At 39.5% G+C, this 24,111-nt stretch overlaps 1 protein-coding gene across 6 annotated transcripts in view; it reads right to left on the bottom strand.

The window, feature by feature from the left end:
- Positions 1–1,763: 1,763 nt before the first annotated feature.
- The window catches only part of sipa1l1 (signal-induced proliferation-associated 1 like 1), a 96,028-nt gene continuing 73,680 nt past the window's right edge, over positions 1,764–24,111 (bottom strand). For all 6 annotated transcript variants that reach the window (XM_035948823.2, XM_035948821.2, XM_055015870.1 and 3 more), the window contains 15 exons: positions 23,069–23,648; positions 21,161–21,259; positions 20,363–20,538; positions 19,753–20,040; positions 18,043–18,192; positions 17,347–17,477; positions 14,198–14,295; positions 13,452–13,939; positions 11,077–11,268; positions 10,228–10,396; positions 9,590–9,824; positions 8,267–8,437; positions 8,051–8,162; positions 7,345–7,423; positions 1,764–5,893 (listed from right to left, as the gene is read on the bottom strand). In XM_035948823.2, coding sequence (XP_035804716.2) covers positions 5,750–5,893; positions 7,345–7,423; positions 8,051–8,162; positions 8,267–8,437; positions 9,590–9,824; positions 10,228–10,396; positions 11,077–11,268; positions 13,452–13,939; positions 14,198–14,295; positions 17,347–17,477; positions 18,043–18,192; positions 19,753–20,040; positions 20,363–20,538; positions 21,161–21,259; positions 23,069–23,648 — 3,112 coding nt within the window. In that variant the 3' untranslated portion in view covers positions 1,764–5,749. The remainder of the gene's footprint in view (positions 5,894–7,344; positions 7,424–8,050; positions 8,163–8,266; positions 8,438–9,589; positions 9,825–10,227; positions 10,397–11,076; positions 11,269–13,451; positions 13,940–14,197; positions 14,296–17,346; positions 17,478–18,042; positions 18,193–19,752; positions 20,041–20,362; positions 20,539–21,160; positions 21,260–23,068; positions 23,649–24,111) is intronic.

Consider the following 24,111-nt stretch of genomic DNA (forward strand, 5'->3'; position numbering starts at 1 on the left):
CACCCTGTGCCAGATGCAGCAAAGCAGCCCCACAACATAACAGAACCTCCTCCATGTTTCACAGTAGGGACAGTGTTCTTTTCTTCCTATGCTTCATTTTTGCATCTGTGAACATAGAGCTGATGCCTTGCCAAAAAGTTCCAGTTTTGTCTCATCTCTCCATAGGATATTCTCCCAGAAGCTTTGTGGCTTGTCAACATGCAGTTTAGCAAATTCCAGTCAGGCTTTTTTATGATTTGTTTTCAACAATGGTGTCCTCCTTGGTCGTCTCCCATGAAGTCCACTTTGGCTCAAACAATGACGGATGGTGTGATCTGACACTGATGTACCTTGACCTTGGAGTTCACCTTTAATGTCTTTAGAGGTTGTTCTGGGCTCTTTTGTAAACATTCGTATTATCTGTCTCTTCCATTTGTCATCAATTTTCCTCCTGCGGCCACATCCAGGAAGGTTGGCTACAGTCCCATGGATCTTAAATTTCTGAATAATATGTGCAACTGTAGTCACAGGAACATCAAGCTGCTTGGAGATGGTCTTATAGCCTTTACCTTTAACATGCTGGTCTATAATTTTCTTTCTAATCTCCTGAGACAACTCTCTCCTTCACTTCCTCTGGTCCATGTTTAGTGTGGTACACACCATGTCACCAAACAGCACAGTGACTACTTGTAACCCTATAAATAGGCCGACTGACTGATTCCAAGTTTGTAGACACCTGTGATGCTAATTAGAGGACACACCTTGATTGAACATGTCTCTATGGTCACATTATTTTCAGTCTTTTCTAGGGGTACCATCATTTTTGTCCAGGCCTGTTTCATGAGTTTATTTTTTAAAAGAAATCTGTTGAACCACGGTTCAAAAGCAATGTCTGATTTCATTGCTTAATTTTCATAGAATTTTATCATTACTTTTGTCAGATTCAAATTATTTCTGTGACCATTCTGGGTTTTTCTTTCATTAACTGAGGGGTACCAACAATTTTGTCCATGTGTGTATTATTTAAATATCAATGATTCTAAATTGTTAGACCTTAGTTGCTTGCTTCTCAGTTAAACAGTAGCAGCAGTTTAAATGGTAAACGGTCTGCACTTGTATAGTGTTTTTCTACCTCACTGGTACACAAAGTGCTTTACAGTATTTCCCATTTAGGAATCATTTCAGTGATATAGCACAGGAGGTACTCACTTACACTACCGTTCAAAAGCTTGGGGTCACCCAGGCAATTTCATGTTTTCCATGAAAACTCACACTTTTATTCATGTGCGAGCACAATTGCACAAGGGTTTTTATAATTATCAATTAACCTTTCAACATCTTTAGCTAACACAATGTAGCATTAGAACACAGGAGTGATGGTTGCTGGAAATGTTCCTCTGTACCCCTATGTAGATATTCCATTCAAAATCAGCCGTTTCCAGCTAGAATAGTCATTTACCACAATAACAATGTCTAGACTGGATTTCTGATTGATTTAATGTTATCTTCATTGGGGGAAAAAATGCTTTTCTTTCAAAAATAAGGACATGAGTGAGTGTATTTACTGTATAGCTCCAGTATAGCAGGACAGCGCTGCTTCTTCAATAAAGTTTAAACCCTAACCCTAAAAACAAATTCACTCCCCCTCTGACTCAAAGTAAGCTGATATTAGTGTTTGAGCCACTGAGGAACACATGACAAATTATCTTACTCTTTAAAAAGCAAGCCAGAGATCCAGATATTTAAGACAGTACAGTGCAGGAACAGAAAGACAGCATCACAACTCAATATGGCATTTATTTATTTCAGAAACTTTAATACTGTGATCACTGCAAATGTCTTTTTCATACCTTTACATTTTACAAAGACAATGGATCTGGGATGTAAACAGTACTTTCAATTCTGTAGAATGTATGGTCCTCTTCGAATTGTGAGCTTTATCTCCGGTCAGAGTTGATCACCTTCCTGTTTAGTTTGTTCTTCCCACAGGAGGGGAAAAAAAAACGGATCAGGACACAGCAGTGCAGGCTGCATCTCTGAGCTTTGTGAAACCTTCCTCCCTTGTTGCAATCACTGACCTCGCAAGTTGTGCGTGACTGAAAACCAGCATCCCTACGGTGTAAACTCCATCCAGTCTGCTCTTGTTTGATCAGTGATGCTTAACGAAAAACAGGCGTCATATTTTTTGAAGTGAATAAAGTCAAGCACCTTCCTCTGTTTGTCAGGAGCTGCACTGGCAAGAAAATTATGGAGCAATATCTAGACAAGATTGCACAGGAAAGGAACAATTCACCTGTCTTCTACCCCAAACCTGTAAACGCAATCCTTTATATAAAACATTGTGCAAAAGATCTCAAAAATAAGATATTACAAAATGGAACATTTGAACATCTGAACATTCCCATTTCCAATATTCTTCGGTCAAGCAACCAAAACAAAGCCAAGGAAAGAAAACTTATATGCACTGTAAAATAACGCAACATTCACAGCTGAAAGACTGGACTGGCATACGTGTGTTTCTGTCTTTGAAGAAAAGTTGACAACTGAATCTAACATCCACGTTGATGAACACTTTTAAAGATGCGACCAAAACATCTGCACTACACGCTTTATCATCTGGTCATACTTAATTCGAAATACAAAACCTAGAGCACTTTCCATGTACAATAAAATATGAAACACTGCCTTAGGAAATTTAGTCATCAGTTAAGCATCAACTTACTTATGGACAGGAAACCAGTGTTTATAATTAACAATTTACAGTCAAAACTTTATAGATCTGGAACACTTGTGTATTGATGGCTCGTCTTTTGTGAATATTTGAAGAATGTCATATTACTGGATGACTACTGGACTAATTTTCACAACTGGCCAACTTGTAAAACTGCTAAAACACTCAAATCAGTTACACACTGTCAGTTGGTGTCACTGCGATCGAAACAAACCGACAAGAGATTCTTAAAACAGAACCAATACTTTCATGAAGACTACATTCATTTTTCTGCACAACCACAGAGCTGAATGAAAATGTCAGTTATAGTAAACATCACAACTGCTTTAGGCGCATCTTTACATTCAGACCTGGGTGATGATTTTTGCCATATGCTGCAGGGTTTTAATTCCCTCAATTTATGATGCAAATTCAATTTAAAGTAATTTAAAACCTGGAAGTCTTTTGTCATCAAAAGGCTTGGATGGCAAAAGACATAGAATTAAGGCTTACACCCATATAAAAGTTTTAAAGTGACCTATATGAACCCCAACCCTTTGTCATTGTCATGTCAAATACCTGGTTGAGAAAATAACTCTGTGGTTTGCTTGTGTTGGATGTTGCATTGTAACTTGGGGAAAATCATCTTCAAGCACTCTTGTATTACAGCAGCCAGTCCCTCTAATATATATGTATGTAACTGAAAGCAAAGGCGCACACACAAACTATTTCCATACACTTCTCACACTCTCGTCCCTGCATGGAGAGGCTGGCCTGCCTGATTGTATTCAGTAAAAATATGCATCTGGACAAGAGAAAGGCTGAGGCCTCGCAGCAGTTTCCACGGATAAACATTAATGCAGCCGAGTCAACAACTGTGAGTATGAGCTTGATTAAAAAGAAGTGTGTCAGGTGAGTGTGTGCTTGTTACTGAACCAGGTGTGCTTATCTTTCAGGATGAAGAAGAAGAGCCTTTCCCTTTTATCTGTTTCCCAGGTGCTGTTTCAAAGGCACGTCCCTGCTCTGCCTGGGAGTAAATGACCAAAATAAGTGACTGTAGGCACAGCTGGATAGACTGATGTACATTCACACAATGACAACAAACACACTGCCACTGGTACTGTAGCTCCCTCTCATCATCATGGGTTTGGTTTTTAAAGAACCCGTTCCATTTTTTTTTTGTTAAAATATCCTAATGTTCCCAACAAAAGCTGAACCTGAGGAAAACTAGAGATGTTCGATGAACAGGCAACACCCACTCACACACACATACAAGTACATGGTACATCTGCTCCTTTAATCAAAAATCAACCTTTGATTGTCTGTCAAAGCTGGCTTCTGATCATTCTTGTTGTTCTGTATGCTTGTGTGGCCTCACGGTTGATGTCTGTCAGATTGCTGAAGAGGAATTGGAAAAATACATCGTGACTGGCAGCACATTTACAAATCATGACATTTCCACTGGTCACCACTAGAGGGCACTGAAAGCAACACAACAGCAGGCTTGGGCACCACAAAATACAACATAATACAGAATAAAAAGCATATAGTCAGGCTTTAGTCAGAATTAAGAACAAAAACCATTTAAATAATATAGCTAGTGACTGTTTTGAGGAACTAAACACTGATGTCAGTTGTACTGTACGAATAGAACAACTTATTTATTGGAATTATAATACAAGGAAATAAATTAACCTATTGGAAAAAAAGACTCTCCAACTGTTCCCTCACGCAAAAGTCTCTGTCGTGTATTATCAGCTGGCTCTCTGTGTTCCAGGCAGTGGGATGATGAGCGGAGTCCTCACTCTCCTTTGTCACCACAGCATGATGTGCAGTGGAGAAGGATGCAGGCTCTTGTGCAGCAGAGATTTGTGGTAAGTTTACCCTCTTAATCATCTTCTCCCTCTTCAAGCTTCTTCCCAGAGAAAACTTTCCCTTTTTTTTTTTTTTTTTAGAAAGACAGGAGTCCTGACTTCTTTCTATTGCTTATAAGACACATAAAATTAGGATAGACCAAAGCACTCTGGATCAGTCCTGTTCTATGGCACCACTTGCCAATGGCTTTTAAATATACTCCTCCGTAAGGTTTGTGCTGTAGAAAGAACCTTGTAATCCACATCTGAGAGACACAAGGTGGGGGAAAGAAAAAAAAAAAACTGTACAAATCCCGGTTTCAACCATATTGGTGGCTGTGGGTCAAACAGCCACTGTGATTGTTCAGTGGTTTCAGCTTTTGAGAAGAGAAAACACAGGTGATGAAATTCTTTACTCCATTTACATGAGAAGAAAATGAAAACCTCCCATGTCCCCTGGTGCTGTGGCTTCAGATTTATTGTGTGTTTGCTTGTGTTCCAGCAAACGCATACTGGCTGGACCAGGTTTGATTGCGTACCGGTCTGACTTTGCGTGGCATTTCAGAGATCTCTTCTTTTAGGTCTCCTGGGTGTCTCTGCAACTCCCTGCTGCAGTAGGTTTGATTTGGCACAAAGGACTTTCAGAGCAGCTGGGCTTCATTTGAAAAACGTAGGTGAAAAACAAACAATAAAGAAATGCAAAAGACGAAACATTGTCCTAAAAAGAGAAGCACATCCACTGAGGAAAGATGGCAGGAAGGGGGAGTATTTATGTTCGCCTCTGGAATAACTGCAAGAGGCAAAGTTGACTTCTTCAGAAAGTGAAGGGAGGAGAGGAGCTTCCTCCTAGTTGGCAATTTTGCAGAAAAGATTTTGTCACGAGGAAAAGATCAATTCAACAACTCTCACGGCCCCACAGGACAGTAGAGGTCAATCCTTTATGATTAGATGAGTGACATCCATTTTTATCCTCAGAAGTTTAACAGAGGGTCTGTGGAGGCTGAGCCTGATCGACAGTTTTACTTACTCATGTTTGAATCCAATGGAATATGGTTGACCAGTTCAGCATGAGGCTAAGAAAGTTCAACAAGTCTCCATTTTCTACACAAGTTTCTTGTTAGTGTCGACCCTCCTCTGTATATTTGTCTAGACTGTGTGCTGATGTATTGTGTATGTATGTGTGCAAGTTAAAATGTGCAGGTGGGAGTCAGTTCATGTCAATGGTGTTGAAGACCCACTCGGTAAACTTCTTGAGCTTAGCAGCCGAGGTTTGGGACTCCTCCTGCAGTCTCTGGTTATCCTCCCACAGCCTCTTGATCTGAGTCTGAAGCCGCAGCTTTTCTTCTCGCTCCTGTAAAAGATAGAGAAAGGTTGGATGTTACTAAGCACTTGACACAGGAAAAAAACGATGGATGACAAAGACTTAAAAGCATGAATATTGATGGTCAAACTAGCCAGTTACAAAAAACACTATAAGAAACTGAATTAAACTGGAGGGAGTTGCTTCATGCTGTCAGTCGGTTGCACTCATTTCGACAGGCTCGGGGGTGGTGCAAGGACGTGAAAGTAAAGCATATTAGTTTTCTCAATGTCAAACTGATCTACTGCCATCTTAAAAAATTTCCAACATTTCAGAGCTGAAAATTTACCAAGAACTGCAGAAGACATGAATCACATCAAACTACTGCAGTTACAGAGGGAAAAACTTTTCACTGTTAACAGGTTAAACTCATTAGGTAGGCTACAAAGTAAGCAACTAGCAGCTCAAAGTAAGTCAGACCTTCAAAAGGAACACAGGACTACAGCAGCAGGGGACCTACTAGGCTTCCACAACTATGAACGAGGTGACAGATAATATAAAACCATGAGGAATGTTTGTTGGCACACACTTGGCTCTTGCATAAGCTGTTGTTGCAAATTTTCTTCACAGCAAATTAACAATTTCATCTATAAAATCTCAGAAAGCAGTAAAAAATTTGTACAACAGCTTTCTCAGAGCCCCAAGTGATGCCTTTTTTTGACTTGTGTTGTCTAATCAGCAGTGTAAAATCTAAAGATATTCACAACAAAGTAAATCACCAAATTTCCCATGAACGAGTTGGGACCACTGAAATGTGACATTATAGCCTAAAAATAAAAAAATATAAAACCTAAGAACTGTAGCTAATATGTTTTTTTGCCAATCAATCAGTTACATTTTAGCATGTTTTCATTTCATTATAATATGTTTTCAGTAAACCTGCTAAAATTGTCTGACACTGAAGAGTCTGTTAGATCACTTATAACAAACCTTGCACCCTTTAAGTTATTTGAGCTTTTTAGGACACAACTGCAGTACTTTAAATGTAGACATGAACTAGGAAAGAGTGGAGAGAGCAGGAAAACTATTTCAGTAATATAGACTAAGGAAAAAAAATCGTTAGTCTTCTTCCACATGATTTCAGCATTATTGTTTGAGTGATTGCAGTGACATCTGAGTCAGCAGTCAACAACAATGAGCAGCAGAGTCAAACTCAAAACAACAATAGCAACGCTCAACTGCTGACTGAGTATTTTCTATTGCAGACGAGATATTTATTTAGACCTCCCGCTCCCTGTTCTATTGTATGCAAAGCAGCCAAATTCCTTTATTTTTCATCCTTACTGACACGTGAACAGAAAAGAGTAACCAGAAAATAATCCTGTGGTATACATGCAGATAAATATCCTTGTACACTACATGCAAATCGACTGGAACTGTGTGTGTTTGTACCTTATACACACATGTATGCATATATGTTATGATTATGTGTTCTGTCTCACCTTTTTCAGGTCCTCCTGGAGCATCTTCACCATGGCCTCTAGCTTGGTCACCTTCCTCTCCAGCCCTATGTGACCCTCACTGTGGAACGAAAAGAATCACATACAATAGGTAGGTCTTGTTAATACTTTCGGTCATAGAGAGTAGAGAACTATATTTAAAAACTTTCAATCTTGACCTCAAAACTTGTAAACACTGTTTACACCAGTGATTCTCTTGAATTTTTGGTACTTGTGGAGCATCTTACGAAAAGCAATGGAAGTGAAATTTTATTGAAACAAAGGAAATCAGGTACTGCCCTGCTTACTCTGTACACTTAGTGATCTACTTAAATCCATAAATACTCAATAATGCTTGTATTTTGTGGTTAGTTGCTAAACTTTCTTATATTACTGTCAATAACATCAAAATGGGTCCTAACCAAATCAAATTTATTTTGAACGCAAAGGACATGGATATATAATTAAATATGTAATTAAATTAAATGAAATTTGTTTATCTTTTCATCAGTAAATTGCTATCCTTTGCTTTAATTAAGATACTGAACTATATGACATCCTTAAAAAATCAAAGCAACAGATTCAGTTCACTTCAAAAAATGACAAGTTGCAGTCCTGTGGCCACCTGTGTTTACCTTTCTTGTTTTAATGGGGTGTAATGCAAATGCAAAATGCTAAAGTAGAGAATGCTGTAAACGCATAGTGTTACCTTGATGACGGCCGTGACATTGGAACAGGCTGCAGTTCTATGTGGGGTTGTTGGGGGCTAGAGGCACCACTGCTTCGGTGGTTTGCATCCCCAAATACATAACTCCTCTGGACTGGAAAGTGACATAAAAGTACAAAAGTGAAAATAAAGGTCATACCATAAAGAGGCGTGTGCATTTATTTGTATGTAGTAATGATATGAATAGACAAACTATACCATATTGTGTGTTTCTCTCATTCTCAAATGTGTTGGCCACATCCACCAGGTGTGTCCATTCCAGTGGACTGTCCCTCTCTGAAGATGGAAGGGGCATCAGTTCCTGAGGTAGAGGTCCACGATGACGCTCCACCAAATCCACCAGCGATGTGTCAGATGCTGAAAGGTCACCTGTTAATTAAAGTTGTGGAAAGAAATTAACACAAAATTAAATACATCTTTGACCACTGTGCATTTCCAATCAAAAGATGGCAGCAGATATACATCTGTAACAGTAAAATTGGATCTAACACACAGCCTTCCGTATCACATAACTAGCAGGAATGGATTATCCTACTTGTCCTGCACTATTCTGATTCCATGGATATCATTAACACACAACATTTAGAGCTATGATAACCATATTTGTTTTTTTTACTAACAGATAAGTGTGTCTAAAGATTCAACAATTGTGTAGAAAAAAATATGAGGTGCTTCACCTCTAAACAATCCAGGTACTCCGAGCACACTAAACTACACCCAGACACATAAACAAACAATAGTTTCCATACAATGGTTAAGACCATGTATATCAGGAAAATCTTAAGTTTCCAGTGACTCCTATAATCCTCAATTTTCTATGATGGAATCACTGAAACAAAAAAACAACCATGAATTTTGGTTCTTTCATAGATTTATTATAGGTCTTCTAGAAATATGACAAAATCTGCTGGGTGTAAAATATACACACAGCAACTTGAATTAGCATTTTTGCTGATGGAGAAAGCTATGCTAATCAAATGTTCTTAGTGGCACATCCTCTTAACTCTTTGTGAGTGATTATGAGTGACGACAGCTGGTGATTCCTTTAAAGGCAATTTATTAAGGCCCATTTGATACACCCAATAGACTCTGCCAAAACCACTACAATGGGAAAGCCTGAGCGGCTCAGCACAAATCTAAAAAAGCAAATTATTGAGTTGAACAATTAGGAAAGTCACTTGGAGGCATTTCAAAGCAGCCACAGATCCCAAAATCATCTGTGGAAACTATTGTTTGTAAGTATACAGTGTATGGTACAGTTGTTGTTCTGCTACTAGTCCAACTGGTGCTTTAAAAATGTAGATTAAATATTAAGGATGGATGATTACTTCCACATTCTTGCCATGCCATGATGCATATGGTCTGTACAAGAGTATGAAAACTTTTGTTTATGGCTGTAAGAGTCTATAACACTAATTTGCTCATGTATTGTACTGGAATGCCAAGTTTAAATTTAATAGACTTCAGCAGTGAAACATGCCTTTAGTACTTCAAGAGAATTACCCCACTCCTTATCCTTACCGTGGAGTTTGACTCCTAGTTTATAGGAAGGCCGTCTCAGGGGCACACCACGGGTGGTGGGTGAGCGTGGAAGGGTGGAGCAGCTAAAGAGAACATCAGCACCGAGTGTTGGTTCAGGAACTGAGTCGCTCAGGGGGGGAAGGCGCTGGCCACGATAAATGCTCTCATCTGATAGGGTACGATGGAGTGAGCGCCGGCGACTGAGAGGCTGGCTTGGTGGTGACTTCTGGCCATGCTGTTACCAGAATGGTAGGTGCAGGGCGAGACGTCAGACGTTACCAAAGAAAAAAATGTACTGAATATAAAATATATTTCGTTAACAAACTGAAGCTGTTGAAGTTGAATGACCCATTCACAGATGTTAATTAATGCTTACATTTTATAACAAATATTTGCTAATGCAATTTACAACAAAGAATAAAAAAATGAATAGAATATACGATGGACTGAACAAACATGGGCTGCACACAGATGTTTACATGTGAACCTATAACAGATACAACTTTTTAGAAATAGACTAGTGCAGCTCTACTCACCAGAACCACCTACTAAAGAAGCTGATAATTACTGCAAAAATCCCTAATATGATTTTTTAGATGTCTCTGTAACAAAATACATGAACATGCCCACAGAAGTACCTTTTCCTTATGTTTGCGTGGTGGTGGTGGACTATCTGGAGCATTATGTCTCTTCACATCTTCCTCCACTGTAGATTTTGCATGAGATTGGGGTGAGTGCATGTCTCTAAGGGATGGCCTGGCAGCTGGGGTTGGAACCACATCTACTCCACTTTCTCCTGGAGATTTCCTAAAACACACATGCAGCCATATAAAGCAACCACAGACGTGAGGCAAATAATGCATGTTGTATTATTGATGTGTTGTCCCTATGTCCAAAAAACACTGAAAAATAATAGATATGTGGTCATTTAGCTTCATTTATAAAGCTTTCTATTGGCAAATTACATTAAGTGACATTACATTACAGTTTTGGGGGGCAATACTCTCTTCAGCCACAAGGGGGTAATCATGTAGTATCAATGTTAACAACATTAACAGCAACCAAAAAAAGAGACAAGAAAGAGGATAAAATGCAGTCTCATATGGCAGTCCTGCAGTGAATCATCCTAAATCTTAATTTGATCACTCCAATATAATACAGAGATGCAGAAAAAAGCACATTATTGCATCAAATTAAAGTATCATTAACTTTCACAAAATTATTTCTTGTGTTCTTTTGTAAATGTGAACATATTCAATTATACTGTATTGTACTAGTCGTTGCAATAATTTGTCCAGTCCCTGTATAAACTGCTAGGTTTTTTAAAAAGTAGTCCTTATTCCAGTAGGTCATTGGTTCAGTTATTCCTTATGTCCACAAATGCAGTGATAAATGACCGTGCTGCTTATATGTAAAGACTGTGAACTTCAGTTTGCAGCCTTTTCATAAGCCAAACATAACAGCACCCTGAAAAATGTTATCCATACTTGCGTGTGTCTCCAAAGTCCACAGAATTGATGGTGGAGCCGGGCTTCCTCCAGCCAATCAAGTACTTGGACTGAGCACCCTGGCGGGGGTAGAAGCTCTTGGGTCCAGGGGACGCTGAGGACTGGGATGAAGGTGAGGTGGCTGAAGAGGATGACTCCTCTCTGGGAGAGCTGTGGCCTGAGTGCCTAGCACTGAGAAAGAGAGGAGAGAAACACAGAGAGGAGGAATATACTGATGAAAGATATACAGGTACGTGTCAAATATATTAAATATTGTGAAGATGTTACATTTTCTTATTAATTCAAAAAGGTAAACTTTCATATGTTCTTGATTCATTAAATGTGAAAACATTTCAAGATTTTATTACTATTTTAACAATTATGACTTACAGCTCATGAAAATTTGAAATTCGGTATCTGAAACTGTTAGAATATTTCCCAAAATCGATCAAAAAAAAGGATTCACAATACGGAAGTGTCCAATTTCTAAAAATTATGTCTATTTATATACTGAATTCTTAATTGAGTCACCTTTACCACAAATTACTGCATCACTGTGGTGTGGTATGGAGGCAATCAGCCTGTGGTACTGTTGAGATGTTAATGAAGCCCATGTTGCTTTAATAGAAGCCTTTACCTCATCTGTATTTTGTGTTGGGTGTTTTTGTCTTCCTTTTAGCAAAACCCTGAATGAGGATCTATGGGGTTCAGGTCAGGTGAGTTGGCTTGCCAATCAAACACAGTAAAATCATGGCTAGTAGTAAGTTTTGGCTCTGTGGGCAGGTAAGATGTTCTACTGGAAAAGGAGATCGGCATCTCCATAAAGCTTGTCAACAGAAACAGGAAATGCCCTAAAATCTCCCGGTAGAAGTGTGTTAACTTTGGACTTGATAAAATCAGTGGACTATTGCCAGGAGATGACATGGTACCCCAAGTCATCACAGACTGTGGAAGCTTTACTTGGGACTACAAACACTCTGGATTTTGTGCCTCCAGGTCCCTTCCAAATGAAATGCAAAATAGTACTTGAATAGTGATTAACTCAAACTAGAAATTTAATACTTGATTATAATACAATTAAATATAAACAGCATATATGAAAGTTTAAAAAATGAACTTTATTTCAATAATTTCTAATTATTTGAAATATACCCCAGCTGAATCATAATCCAAGATAAATAAACTATTTTAAAGTAATGCCAGATTGTTTAATGCCTCCCCAGATCTTTGTATTATTTAGAGCAGACACTAAAAATGTTGTTACCCCTTAAGAAATCAATTTTGGTCTGGGGTAAAGTATTTAACAAGGTTAAAAATGTTTCACTCTTTCATCAAGGAATTTCCAGGAAGGATGTATGCATAAGTCAGTTAGGGAAAACTATATCAAAGTACCTGCAGTCAAGCCAATCTTGGCGAGTTTGCTTTAATACTCTTTGTATTTCCTTCTGACAGAATACAAATGTAGCTTAAATGCTGGACAGATGATGTCCAGGTCATGAACTGTAACTTAATCTGAACCGATGAATTAAGATTTGTTTCAACAGGAAGAGCAAGCCACTGGAATTCTCTGAGCTCTAGACACCAGTTCAGCTATGAAGAGTTAGACATGTGTTCCACATTTCCGGAGGCCTAATGTGGAAAGATAAGAGGGAGTTAAAAGTAACTTTTTGCTTGGTTTCAACGTAGAGAAGCCTTGTTGAGAGAAAGGTTGTCTAGTGTGGTTTCTTCTTGGGTGCAGAAACACTGGCTTGAGAAATGAGAATTGGAAACCTGTATATATATATATATATATATATATATATATATATATATATATATATATATATATATATATATATATATATATATATATATATATATATGGAAATACATCACACACTGACTGTGTTTCTGCTTCAAATGCCGGCTCCTTCAGCCTCAAATACTTCTTTAAAATTAATGCTTTGATCACTACCTTTGATAGGTTTACATTTCCTTGGCCTCAAGGACACACACTCTGCATGTTGTTGAGAAACACTGAATTCATTCCAGGTCATTGCTGTTTATGAGCAGTTCAACCAAAGAGGGAATTTATTCTCAGATTTGTTTTTTCTCAAATTGTTAAAAGCTTTGACAATCAAGCATTTTCCAAAAAAACTAAGCACAGCTCTGACAAAAGTTGAAAGATACACATAGCAAAAATATTTATCTTCTTCTGTCCTGCCTTGTTAATCATATCACCGTTCCACAATTTTCTTGTGACATCTTAGGTGATACCACCCTCAAGTGTGGTACCACTGCCTTAAAGAATAAAGTAAAATTTTACACAGATATACTACCTTCTCTTCCCACTCACTCTTCCCACAAACACTTATCACAAATACACACAGACAGACCTCGAGTGTGATCCAGCATCACTCAGACTGTAGGTGCTGCTGTCTCTGACGAGAAGATGAGTAGGTGGACTTCGACCTGTCCCTTCCAGGCTCCTTTCCCCTGGAGGGCCAGGAGACTCAGCAGCAGCAGGTGACCTCTCAAGAATCCTGCGGCCTCCCTCAGTTGGACTATGCCATGGAGATGCTGAACGCTCCCTGCTGTCTCTGCCTCCACTGGGGGCCAACAGCGAGGTGGTGCTGCCATGATGAGAGTGGGGGTGGACATGGTGAGGGGCTCCATAAGAGCTGGTGTCAATGCCACTGTCGGCCGACGCTCCCTGAAGGTAGCCTCCTCCTCCCAGGCCATTGGGCTCTGTGTCACCCTGGTCACCACTGGAGCCTCCACCTGCCCCCAGTTCGTACCATTTGTCGCTGTCACTGTGGCCTCCACTAGAAGCTGTGCTGGATAGAGTGTTGCTGCTAGAATGACCAGAGTAAGGGCCGTCCGACTACCAGAATAAATAGAAAACAGAAGACGAAATGAGAATTAAGGGAGGTTTATGTTAGAAAAATCTAAATTATGTTGCTAATAACGTAATCTGGGGACCAAATTATTCGAAGATATATTATTTAATATACTTTGAGGATGAGTTAAAAACAAATGCTAACAGAGTGATCCAATGGTGTTTAGAGAGTATTCAAACTGTATTGTCAGGAATTACTGACAGTAAGTAAGTAAATTTCACAAGACAGGTGTAAAGGCATACCTGGCTGCCCTTCTTTGGGGATAGGTGGATGACTTGTTCCTGCCTCTGGATGCGGGGAGCTCCTGAGTAGCCTTGACCAGACTTAGACACTGGGCCATCTGCAATAAACAGACCAATACAGGCAGCTAGGGTTGGTGACAAACACGTAAACAAACCCTGTGCACAGATGAGTTGTTGATAATTCAAGAGAGAAGTGATCATTTATGTGTATTTTGTTTCTACAGCTATCATGCTTCTAGGAGACTCACATCACTGACATTGTTTTCATCCTGCATCTGCCATGTCCATGAACACAGACTCAGATCACTTGTCATAAATTTTAAAAAAGCAATTCACATCAAATAGAAATTTTTCTCCAGACGGTCCCTGCTGACTTTGTTTGTTCTGGGCAAGCTCTGCCGCATGAGAGTGTGTGCGTATGTGTCCTTAAGCAAAACTCAGGGTATAAATGGGACTATTGTGTAATTGTCTAGATGTTATGCAACAAGACATACAGAGTAGGCAGCTAATGACCACAGCACCATGAGAGGGACGGCTAAGGGAGGTATCATAACATCTGCTGGGGCGAATCTATAAATTCTTCTATCTCACTGAGAATATTCATTACTCTGCATAGTTTCACTGTGGCCCACGGGGCTCTCTGTACTAATTAGAGATGGTTGCATGTGTGCATGCCTGCTTGTCTCAGTTCTTGTGCATACGCATGCAGTATAAATCACTACATATTGGTTGTATGAAAGTTATTATAGCTGAGATAAACCAGCTGTCTTGGTCTGTACAGCCTGCAGGTTTTGTTGGGCTAAATACAAAGAAAGAAGAGATAAGTCATGACACAAAGCAATTTTCTGCATGAATTAATCAAATAATGAGCAACATAAAATCTTATTATGACTAACGGGTGTGTTAAAGGACCATTTGTGTGTGACAGAATTCAAGAGACAAAAAGTATGAGCAGAAGTGACGACTCTGGCCTCTGTGTGACTTATGTTATTTTGGGACAGAGCCTGGCCACATTATCATTGCTGAAAACTAGCAGGTCAAGGGGTAAAAATGGGAGGAAGAGGGAAGGACAGAACCCTAAGCCACAGACATGGAGGAGTGGATGGTGTAGGGCTGGACACTTGGCTGACTTCAGCTGAGCTGGCCCAGTCTACATTGTTCCATCCTGACCAATAACGACATAAATGCTACAAACAACCGCAAAATGAAAGACTAAGGTCTTTAACTGTGATTGTGGCAGTGGGGAACAGGTTGAGGACATGGCTGAAACTAGGCTGGTCAACAATCAACCAGAGCAACATCCTGCTGGGAATCAGAGTGGTCAAGGAAAATGCAGCCTTTGTGGTTTTCTGAGACCAAACTTGAATTCAAGAAGAAAGCTCCTAAAAAACAGTGCAATGGAGGATAACTGCAATTAAATGAGAGGGAATGTACAAGAGAATGAAAAGATGAACAACAGGCAAACATAGGCAGCAGTGGAATATGAGGAACAGACTGTAGGGAGGGAAGGAAAGACACACAATGACTTGGTTGGCCAAACTGTGCTGACAGGAAAGAAAGGAATTTTTCGCCTTTCTCTTCCTTCTCCTTTATTAAACCTTACAGAAGAAAAAGGAAAGTTACAAAAAAGCATCTACTGTAAGAGATCACCGTGTGAACACCTCCATTTACCCCATTCAATAATTCTCTCTTTCCTTTCATGTTTGTCTTCTCCCCCTATCACTTTGTTTGCAGGGACATTAAGACCTCTGTGAAGGCAATGGAATTCCCAGCTTGATGAGGTGGAAGACGAGGAGAGGAGGGAGAAGTGGAAAGGAAGCGCTGTTAAAGGCAGAGCTGTCAGAGTTAGGTATTAACACTGAGAAAAGCTGCTGCAAAAAATGTCACTGTCAACGAGAAGGTACACACAAACATCATTCAGACACTTTTCAAGATAGCGGGCATATTAAAAGATTCAGCAACACAGATAAATATGGATGATTTCTTTCCTGTGCTGTCCCTCCCTCACTTGCTATTTAAACGTCTACTGCCCTCACATTCTTCGCATATACAAAAACACACCATTTGCATGGACATAAAAGAAAACATTTTTGTGTACAAAACCAGTAAGGGTAAATATATGTAGACTGCTGACCAGGCTTTAAAACAGTTATACTGTATGGTCAGTGTTATGCCTTGTTTCCACACAGTTTGGTGTCCATATTTCTGTATATAATATGGACTATGCCTCCCAGTATTCAAAGCATTTCATTACGGATGGATGAAAAGTTTACCGCAGCAATGAGAGAGAGGCTAACCTTATTAGTTTTCACTGTCCAATTTTATGGAATATGTTCATGGAGCATGCAACAAATGGAGCTCGTTTTGTGAAATATTTTGTTACAGGATGTATGAACGACTACAGTACATGTACACTCTGTATGTTAAATAGCTGGCATGTTAAACTACCTAAACAAGTTTTTTTTTCTAATTATACATATACACAGTTTTATAGTCAACATAGTCAAGCAACTGAATAGTCTAGATAATGGATGCTCACATAGACTTCTTATTGATTTGCATACATACACAGAATTATGCGGCAAAGAGGTGTTATACTGTCTGTATCTGTAAGTACACAAGGGTAAATGTAGTGTAAATTTTGTCAAATGCATGGGTGTTCACCCTTGTCTGTGGTTGTGTCTGCACGGGAGTAAAAACAAGGCTTAATATTACCACTATTTCTTAACAAGAGACATTATTGACTACATACAGTATATAGTACAGTGTTTCCTCTAGGATTTTTTCCCAGCAGCGGCGCTGCTCTGCTCCTGCTCCGCCCCCCCACACACACACACACGCATGCACGCACGCACGCGCACACACACACACACACACACACACACACACACACACACACACACACACACACACACACACACACGCACGCACGCACGCACGCACACACAAAAAGAGTAGATACTGAGAGCAACGCAGTTACCTGTAGTCTACCTTAGTACTCGCGAGTACCCGACACAGCGCAAGACTGCTGTGAAGGTGGAGACATGCGGCGGTGTATTTGCGCCGATTAAAAAAAAGCGGCGCTGGGATTTTAGCAGCGGCGAGCCACCGCTGCAGAATGAATGTAGAGGAAACCCTGCAGGATATACCTGTTGGCCCTCGGTCAGCTCCCGCCCCTTCCTCCATTCTCGACCAATTGGGAGTGGATTTTCCACTGGATCCCCCCTCTCCAACCTCTCGCCTCTCTGCAGACATTGGAGAATGGCGGTTGCTGGCAAACCTGGTGAAAGAGCAAACATAATCAGAAGGAACTTTTTTCCTTTTAATCAGTTGGATGTGTGATTTTACTGATCAAAAATGCATATCTAGAATGGACAGAAAAAGAGAGTTTAAAATTTAATATTTCTTCCCACAGAGCGATGAAAGAACCCCATTGTCAGAAGTATTATCAGACACAAAGACACAAATGTTAACATCTCGTACTTCTACACTAGAGCCATACACTGTTACAATTGTTAAATGTATATATTTCAAACCAATTTTTAATATATTGCAAAAAGCAAAATACAAAGGTAAGCGATTTAAGTCACTGAGATGAAATGCATAATCATCCTCTTAAATGCAAATGGGGGCATAAAATAGTCTGACAACATATTGCTTTTTACTTGACAGAGTTAATAAACTGATAGATACTTGATCACAACACTTCTGACTATGAATCCCCAATGGCTTCTCTACCATGAATAAAAACATAAGATGAAAAATATTTGTAAAAAAAAGAATGACAAAGTAAGTGCTTCAGAGTAGTATAAAACTTTGTTAGTGACAATCCCTCTGTTTCTTACTGCTCAGGCATGGACTTCTGTCTCCAGTGAGCAGAGCTTCCAGATGCATCACTGGAACAGGAAAGGTTGCTGGGAGAACTGCGGTTGTGAGGGGATCTACCTAATGCCAGGGAGGAGGCCAGGCTATAGCTTTCACTGCCAGGAGACATCCTGGTGTACAAACAAAACACACACAAGCATACACGCACGCACGCACGCACACACACGCACACAGAGAAATTGTGAGAATTTATCTGCATATGGAACAGAAAACAAAAAAATTTAATAAACAAAGCATTGCCTTATAGAAGCTAAATGTTAAATTTTCTGATGAAATTTAATTGATTGCTACTTTGTGGTTCCAGTTTCTCACACAGGTAGGATGAAAAAAATGTCATGAATACTTAAAAGTCTCTGCTTAAAAATCAGCTGCATAACTATTGGCTCTGTTTTATTCACTTTGTTGACACACTAGCTTTCATAATCTGCAGAGATTTTTGGTTTCAATCACGAGTGTTCAATGTGAAAATCTAAACGAGAAATAAATATCACAAACTTTCATTATACAGGGTTTTCCCTACCATAAAAAATGCATAGGTGCAGTACCCAACTATTTCTGTAGAGTTTCTTAAACTAAATAAACATTAAAAAGGCATTTAGAAAACATCAAAATGAATTTTACAAAACAGTGAGACAGTGTGTCTATGTGTTGACAGCTTGTCCTGAAACGGAAATAAGCTGGCAATAGGAACGACCTGCCAATCAACATTAAGTGATCGGATGAACATTTGTGTATGACAGATGTTTATTTCCACGCTAACAAACAGCATGCACAGTGATACGGTTACAGTTTTCAGCTTTAAGATATTTCCTAGAGTTTGTGCTATACTATGTAGAGGCTGTTGCCTGTGGAGACCACACCACCCGCTCTACCACCTAGCTGTTGCTGTATTATGATTTGGGGCTGCCAGTGGAAGTGGTGCTTTACACAAAGTAAATGGAAGAATAAAGATGTATGACCTCCACATTCTTCAGGAAACCTGAAACAATCAGCCAGAAGGTTGGATCTTGAACACAGTTGGGTGTTTAAACAAGACAATGACCCCCAACAATGGCTAAATCAGGCTAGAATTAAGGTTTTAGACTGGCCTTCTCGAAGTCCAGACTTAAAACCCCATCAAGAATATGTGGACTATACAAAAACAAAAAAATCTGTCAGAAAACCAACAAATTTAGTTGAATGCCACAAATTCTGCCAAGATGAATGGTCAAATATATAACCAGAAGCTTGTGGACAGATAGTTGAGGTAACAATGGCCTAGGAACATTTAACAAAATAGTAGCATTACTGCAAGTATATTTGTGAGACAGGAAATGTTGTCATATTTCCTGTTACCTAAAACCTGTAATACACATGAAAGAAAAAAAGCGTTATAGGAGTCATTGGAAACTCAAAACTGCCATGATATGCATGGTTTATACAAGTGTATTTAAACTTTTGTTCACATCTGTAGACATTCATGCATTGAATTACATTAGCCAGCAAAGCTAATTGGCATTACATAAAGATATCTCAACTATACAGCTAATAAAACAAATATGTATTTGGTGACATGAATAGACTTTTGACTAAATACAGTAGGTGTTGCCAGGTTTCTTTCAAAAATATATTTGTGATATTTCAATGCAATATTCCAATGATCCATATTTAAAAATTTAAGAGGCTCTAACCTTTTGGTGTCTAACGGTCTGCCATCACTGCTAACACTGCGTGGGATGACAGCACCCCTCTCCAGCCTCTCAGCTGACAGGGTCTTTCCCACTGAGCTGCCCAGGCTGATGGCCCTGTTGGGAGTGTGAGGCTGTGGCGAAGCAGTCAGTGACTGCTGAGGGCTACTCGACGTCCTCTGCCACTTGTTATTGTTGCTGCGGAAGGGGAACTTGTACTCAAAAGAGCCGCTATCGCTGCTGCTGCCCTTGTACTCTGACACAGGCACTCGATAAAGCTCTGAACAGCCCCTGTACAGACAGGAGAAAAAGGAAAATGTTTAATGTGTATGTCAATGAGTGGTTATATACTTTGCAGTTTGTTTGACTGGGATTGAAAAAAAGGGATTTGTGACATTTTAAACAAATAAAACAAAGAGCATATCTGCTCTTTTTTTTAGGTATGTGCACAAGCATTTAATTTGGCTTCTTATATTAATGTGATTTCTAATGCATTACTAACCATCATGCAAAACAGTTACTCTGTTTACTGTGTCTTTAATAACCAAATAAGCAAACTGCTAGTGTTGACACTCAAGTAAAACATGTGCACACAATTTCCCTTTGTACATACCTGCGTGGAGTAGCATCATCGTGCGGTGGGATGATAACAACACGCACTGTTACTGATGTCCGCAGGAGGTCAATCATCTGCTCATGAGTCAGAGTTGCTACGGCAACTTTGCAGATTTCTACCAAACGGCTTCCTTGTCGCAGTCCTGCCTGCCAGGCGTAGCCATATGGCTCCACCTGGAATTAAAAAGTTTCATCATATTGTCCAATGGTTAAAAATATTCACCTACAAACCCAAAGCAAAGACTTGAAGTTTTTTGTGGTTATGTTAAATGCAGTTTTTCATTTGGAAAAAAAATACAACAAATTAAGAAATTAGTAACAACTTCACATTTCACAAATTGGCATCGAGTCACTGTCACATGTGCTGAGATTATGCAGAACATAGCATACAAACATATCATTGACACTGTCTGGCTATTTTTTTCTATGATTGGGTCACATGTCTAAAATGAGTTTGCAGGGTTGTTTCCTACAAGCCTGAAAGGGAGTGGTTGCACATACTACAATTTGTTGTAATCAAGGCAGAGCAATAACAGATAATGTGATGTGCATATCAGTGTCAATAATACTACTTTGTGATGCATCATCATTTTACTAATATGATTGTTTTCACTGGAAAAACAGATGCATTGTAACCTCAAGTTTTTCAAAATGAATTTAAAAAAAAATAAAAAATGTATACAGCAACAAGACACTATATTGTTCGGCAAATTATTTTTGCCTTTGTTTCCTACTGAACAGGTCTTAATTTGTTATGTAACTACCCCATATATTTAAGTTACGTATAGACGGATACCTCAGCCACGATGCCTTCATAATTCACATGGAAGCCGAGCTGACCCAAGCCATTTCGACGAAGCGTCATCTCTGATGTCTCACATCCTTTAGTGAGGAACTGGACATATGGAGGATGGAGAGATGCACAAAGTACAGTTGAGAGATAGAGTAACATCAAAGACAAACAGTGAAAAAAACTCAACAGGTCAATGTCTCTTTATGAACAGAATCTGTTACTTAACAGGATACTGGAATTGAAATATTAATGGAATTATGTTAGTTTGCAAATATCTGTATGTGTGAACATTTTCGGTGCAGAGCGAACATATGCATATTCATGAGCTGGAGAGGAAATTGTGTAAACAATTTAAGCCATCCCTAAAAAACTTATAGGCATAAAAGAAGATGAATTGGTGCTTCAGAATCAGTAGTAAGCCTCTCACTAGATGACTGGGAGTACATTCACATTCACTCAACATAAGATAGAAATGAAATTAGGTTTCTCTCTTGCTGTGACACTTGGGTCTGTGTCAACACAAAGCTGTTTGCTTAGAAGAAATGTTTTTGAACTTAGTCTTTTTTTCATAGAAGCATGAGACTCTTAGCATTCAGGCAGAGTGGAGCAGTGCTGTAAAGCAGTCATACTTCCATTTCACACAGAGTGAGGAGGAAAAGTTAAAAAATAGATACACTTTGAAAGAGAAACAGCCTGGATTACACATCAAACTGCAAGCAGCAACCAATGATTTTTTTAATTATCTGGTAAAACTATTAAATTTTAAAGTATGAAACTTTGTTGATTGATCAAAACCCATCAATCTCTCTATGTGTCTACTGATGTGACTGTATGCTGCAAACTGGAACCTGATGTAAATTATTATTGTGTGCTCTTATGTTTCCGAATATGTACAGGGACTGAAGAGACTGCAAGAAAAAGGAAAAAAAAAGGGGGGTGGGGGGGTGGGGGATTTGAGTGAAAAAGAGAGACAGATAAACAGTGGGAGCCTAAGAGAGACTAGCTTCAAAAGGTGGGTGGCCCAAGGACACTTCCCTTTTTCCCTCTATCACTGAGGCAGTCCAAACAACTTAAGATTAATGCCAGATGTATGAAATGCAACATGCCATTAGCTTCTGAGTCCTGAGCCAAATTGCAACGTGTGCGTGCTCAAATATATGTACATGTATGTGTGCAAAAAAAGATAGTGGAATCAATCCAGGTTACATAAATTCATGATCAAAACCATCACATACACATTTGCACACACACACTGTTTGAACGTAGGGAGAGGCTGGTGAAATGAATGCATTCTAAAGCCCTGATGATTATATAAGAAAACACCTTTTTTCCAGCCAGTTTCCATGGAAACAGCTAAGGACGAACTAACATCACTTCACTGTATGTGTAGGTGTATGAGCCATTAGGAGTATGTTGTCCAGAGGTGTTTTTAAAACTCCCTCAATAAGCGGAGACCAGTAATGAGACAGCAGCTTTGGCATGTAGACACAAAAATGCTGTCATTCTGGCAGACAGACAGCTAACACTGAATAGTAGGAGAGACTGTGTGTAGGCCAGGTAAATAATTAATGGCTGCCACAGCATTTCCCATTGATTTGGTTTCTCAGTATGATTCTGATCTATATGTGAATGAAGTTATGTCATTTTTGTTTTTAAATCAATGAAACACAATTCTTTTGGCCAAAAAAATAATCACCAAGTGAAATATGATCTTGAACATGGAGTTGCCATGCCCACAGAAATGACAGTAGACCAGAACACCAGCAAATGTCGATGACTGGTGTAATGTAAATTTCCTACAAGGCAGAACAGATTGGGAATTTCACTAAAGCCTTAGATTTCTTAGCATGTTGAACCCACAACCATCAGTCTTATCCCATATGTAGTGTATTGATGTGTATGTCCTCTAACCTCTAGACGTTTCACCACCTCTTTGAAATCTTCTGTGTTATTACTGATACTCCTCAGAGACACATTCTCTCCCCGCTCATAGAAAATCCTTAAAGACGCAGGACTGCTGGGTGTCCAGCCAATCACATCCTTAGTGGCACAGTTGAACACCACAGCCTTGGCCTCCTGGTCCAACAGGATGAGAAAGTCATTGGAAATGGACAGAAGGGCCTCCAGTTCTCCCCCATTCCCATGATCCTCTGCATGAACTGGCCAGGTCACCGCCCCATGACTGCGCAGCTCGGCCCCTCCATAAGGCCGACTCTTCTCTTTCTTCTTGTGGGCAAGTGAGATGAAAGGAAACTTTCCAGAGGGGTCAATTGGTGTGCTGGTGGTGTGGCGCTCAGCCAGATCACGCAGATACTCCTGCCGAGTTCGGGTGGCCATGGCCCGGAACTTGTGCGATTTGTGGGCGGCATTTTCTGCATTGATGACTTTGGCCAGCAAGAAGTCCCGGAACACAGATGACTTTGGGAATGTCACACCTTCTGGGATAGGAGGGCCAAAAGAGGGCACATCTTTGGAACGGGTAACCGCCACGCTGCAAGGGAAGGAATAAGAAGAGAAGGAGGAATGGAGATAAAAAATGGGAGAAGAAAAAGAAGAAAAGAACTGATGGTTAACAAGTTAACTGTTCTAGTATAGTCAACAATATAGTTCACAGTGTTGTCAGTTTGATGTGGGTATTTGTTCCAATGGAACTGATTATGTGGCTTAAATCCAGTGGTATTATTGTACAGTAAATCAGCACAAAATATCATAGCCAAAGCTTGAAGTTTGAGATCAACCAACAGGTTTGTGTCTGTTTGTTTTTTTTTTTTAAGGGCCGATGTCAGTATCGATTATTGGTAATAGAGAAAGGCCAATAACCAGTATTTGGAAATGATATACATTTCGCATTATACATAAACAGCAAATGATAGCAGGAAACCTGTCATATGAAACTGGGTTTGTTGATCAATAAGGACTAAAACTACTGAATTTATACGTGCATACATTAAGTG

Source organism: Amphiprion ocellaris, chromosome 12 (genome assembly GCF_022539595.1).
Source record: "Amphiprion ocellaris isolate individual 3 ecotype Okinawa chromosome 12, ASM2253959v1, whole genome shotgun sequence".
NCBI classification, from domain to species: Eukaryota; Metazoa; Chordata; class Actinopteri; family Pomacentridae; genus Amphiprion; species Amphiprion ocellaris.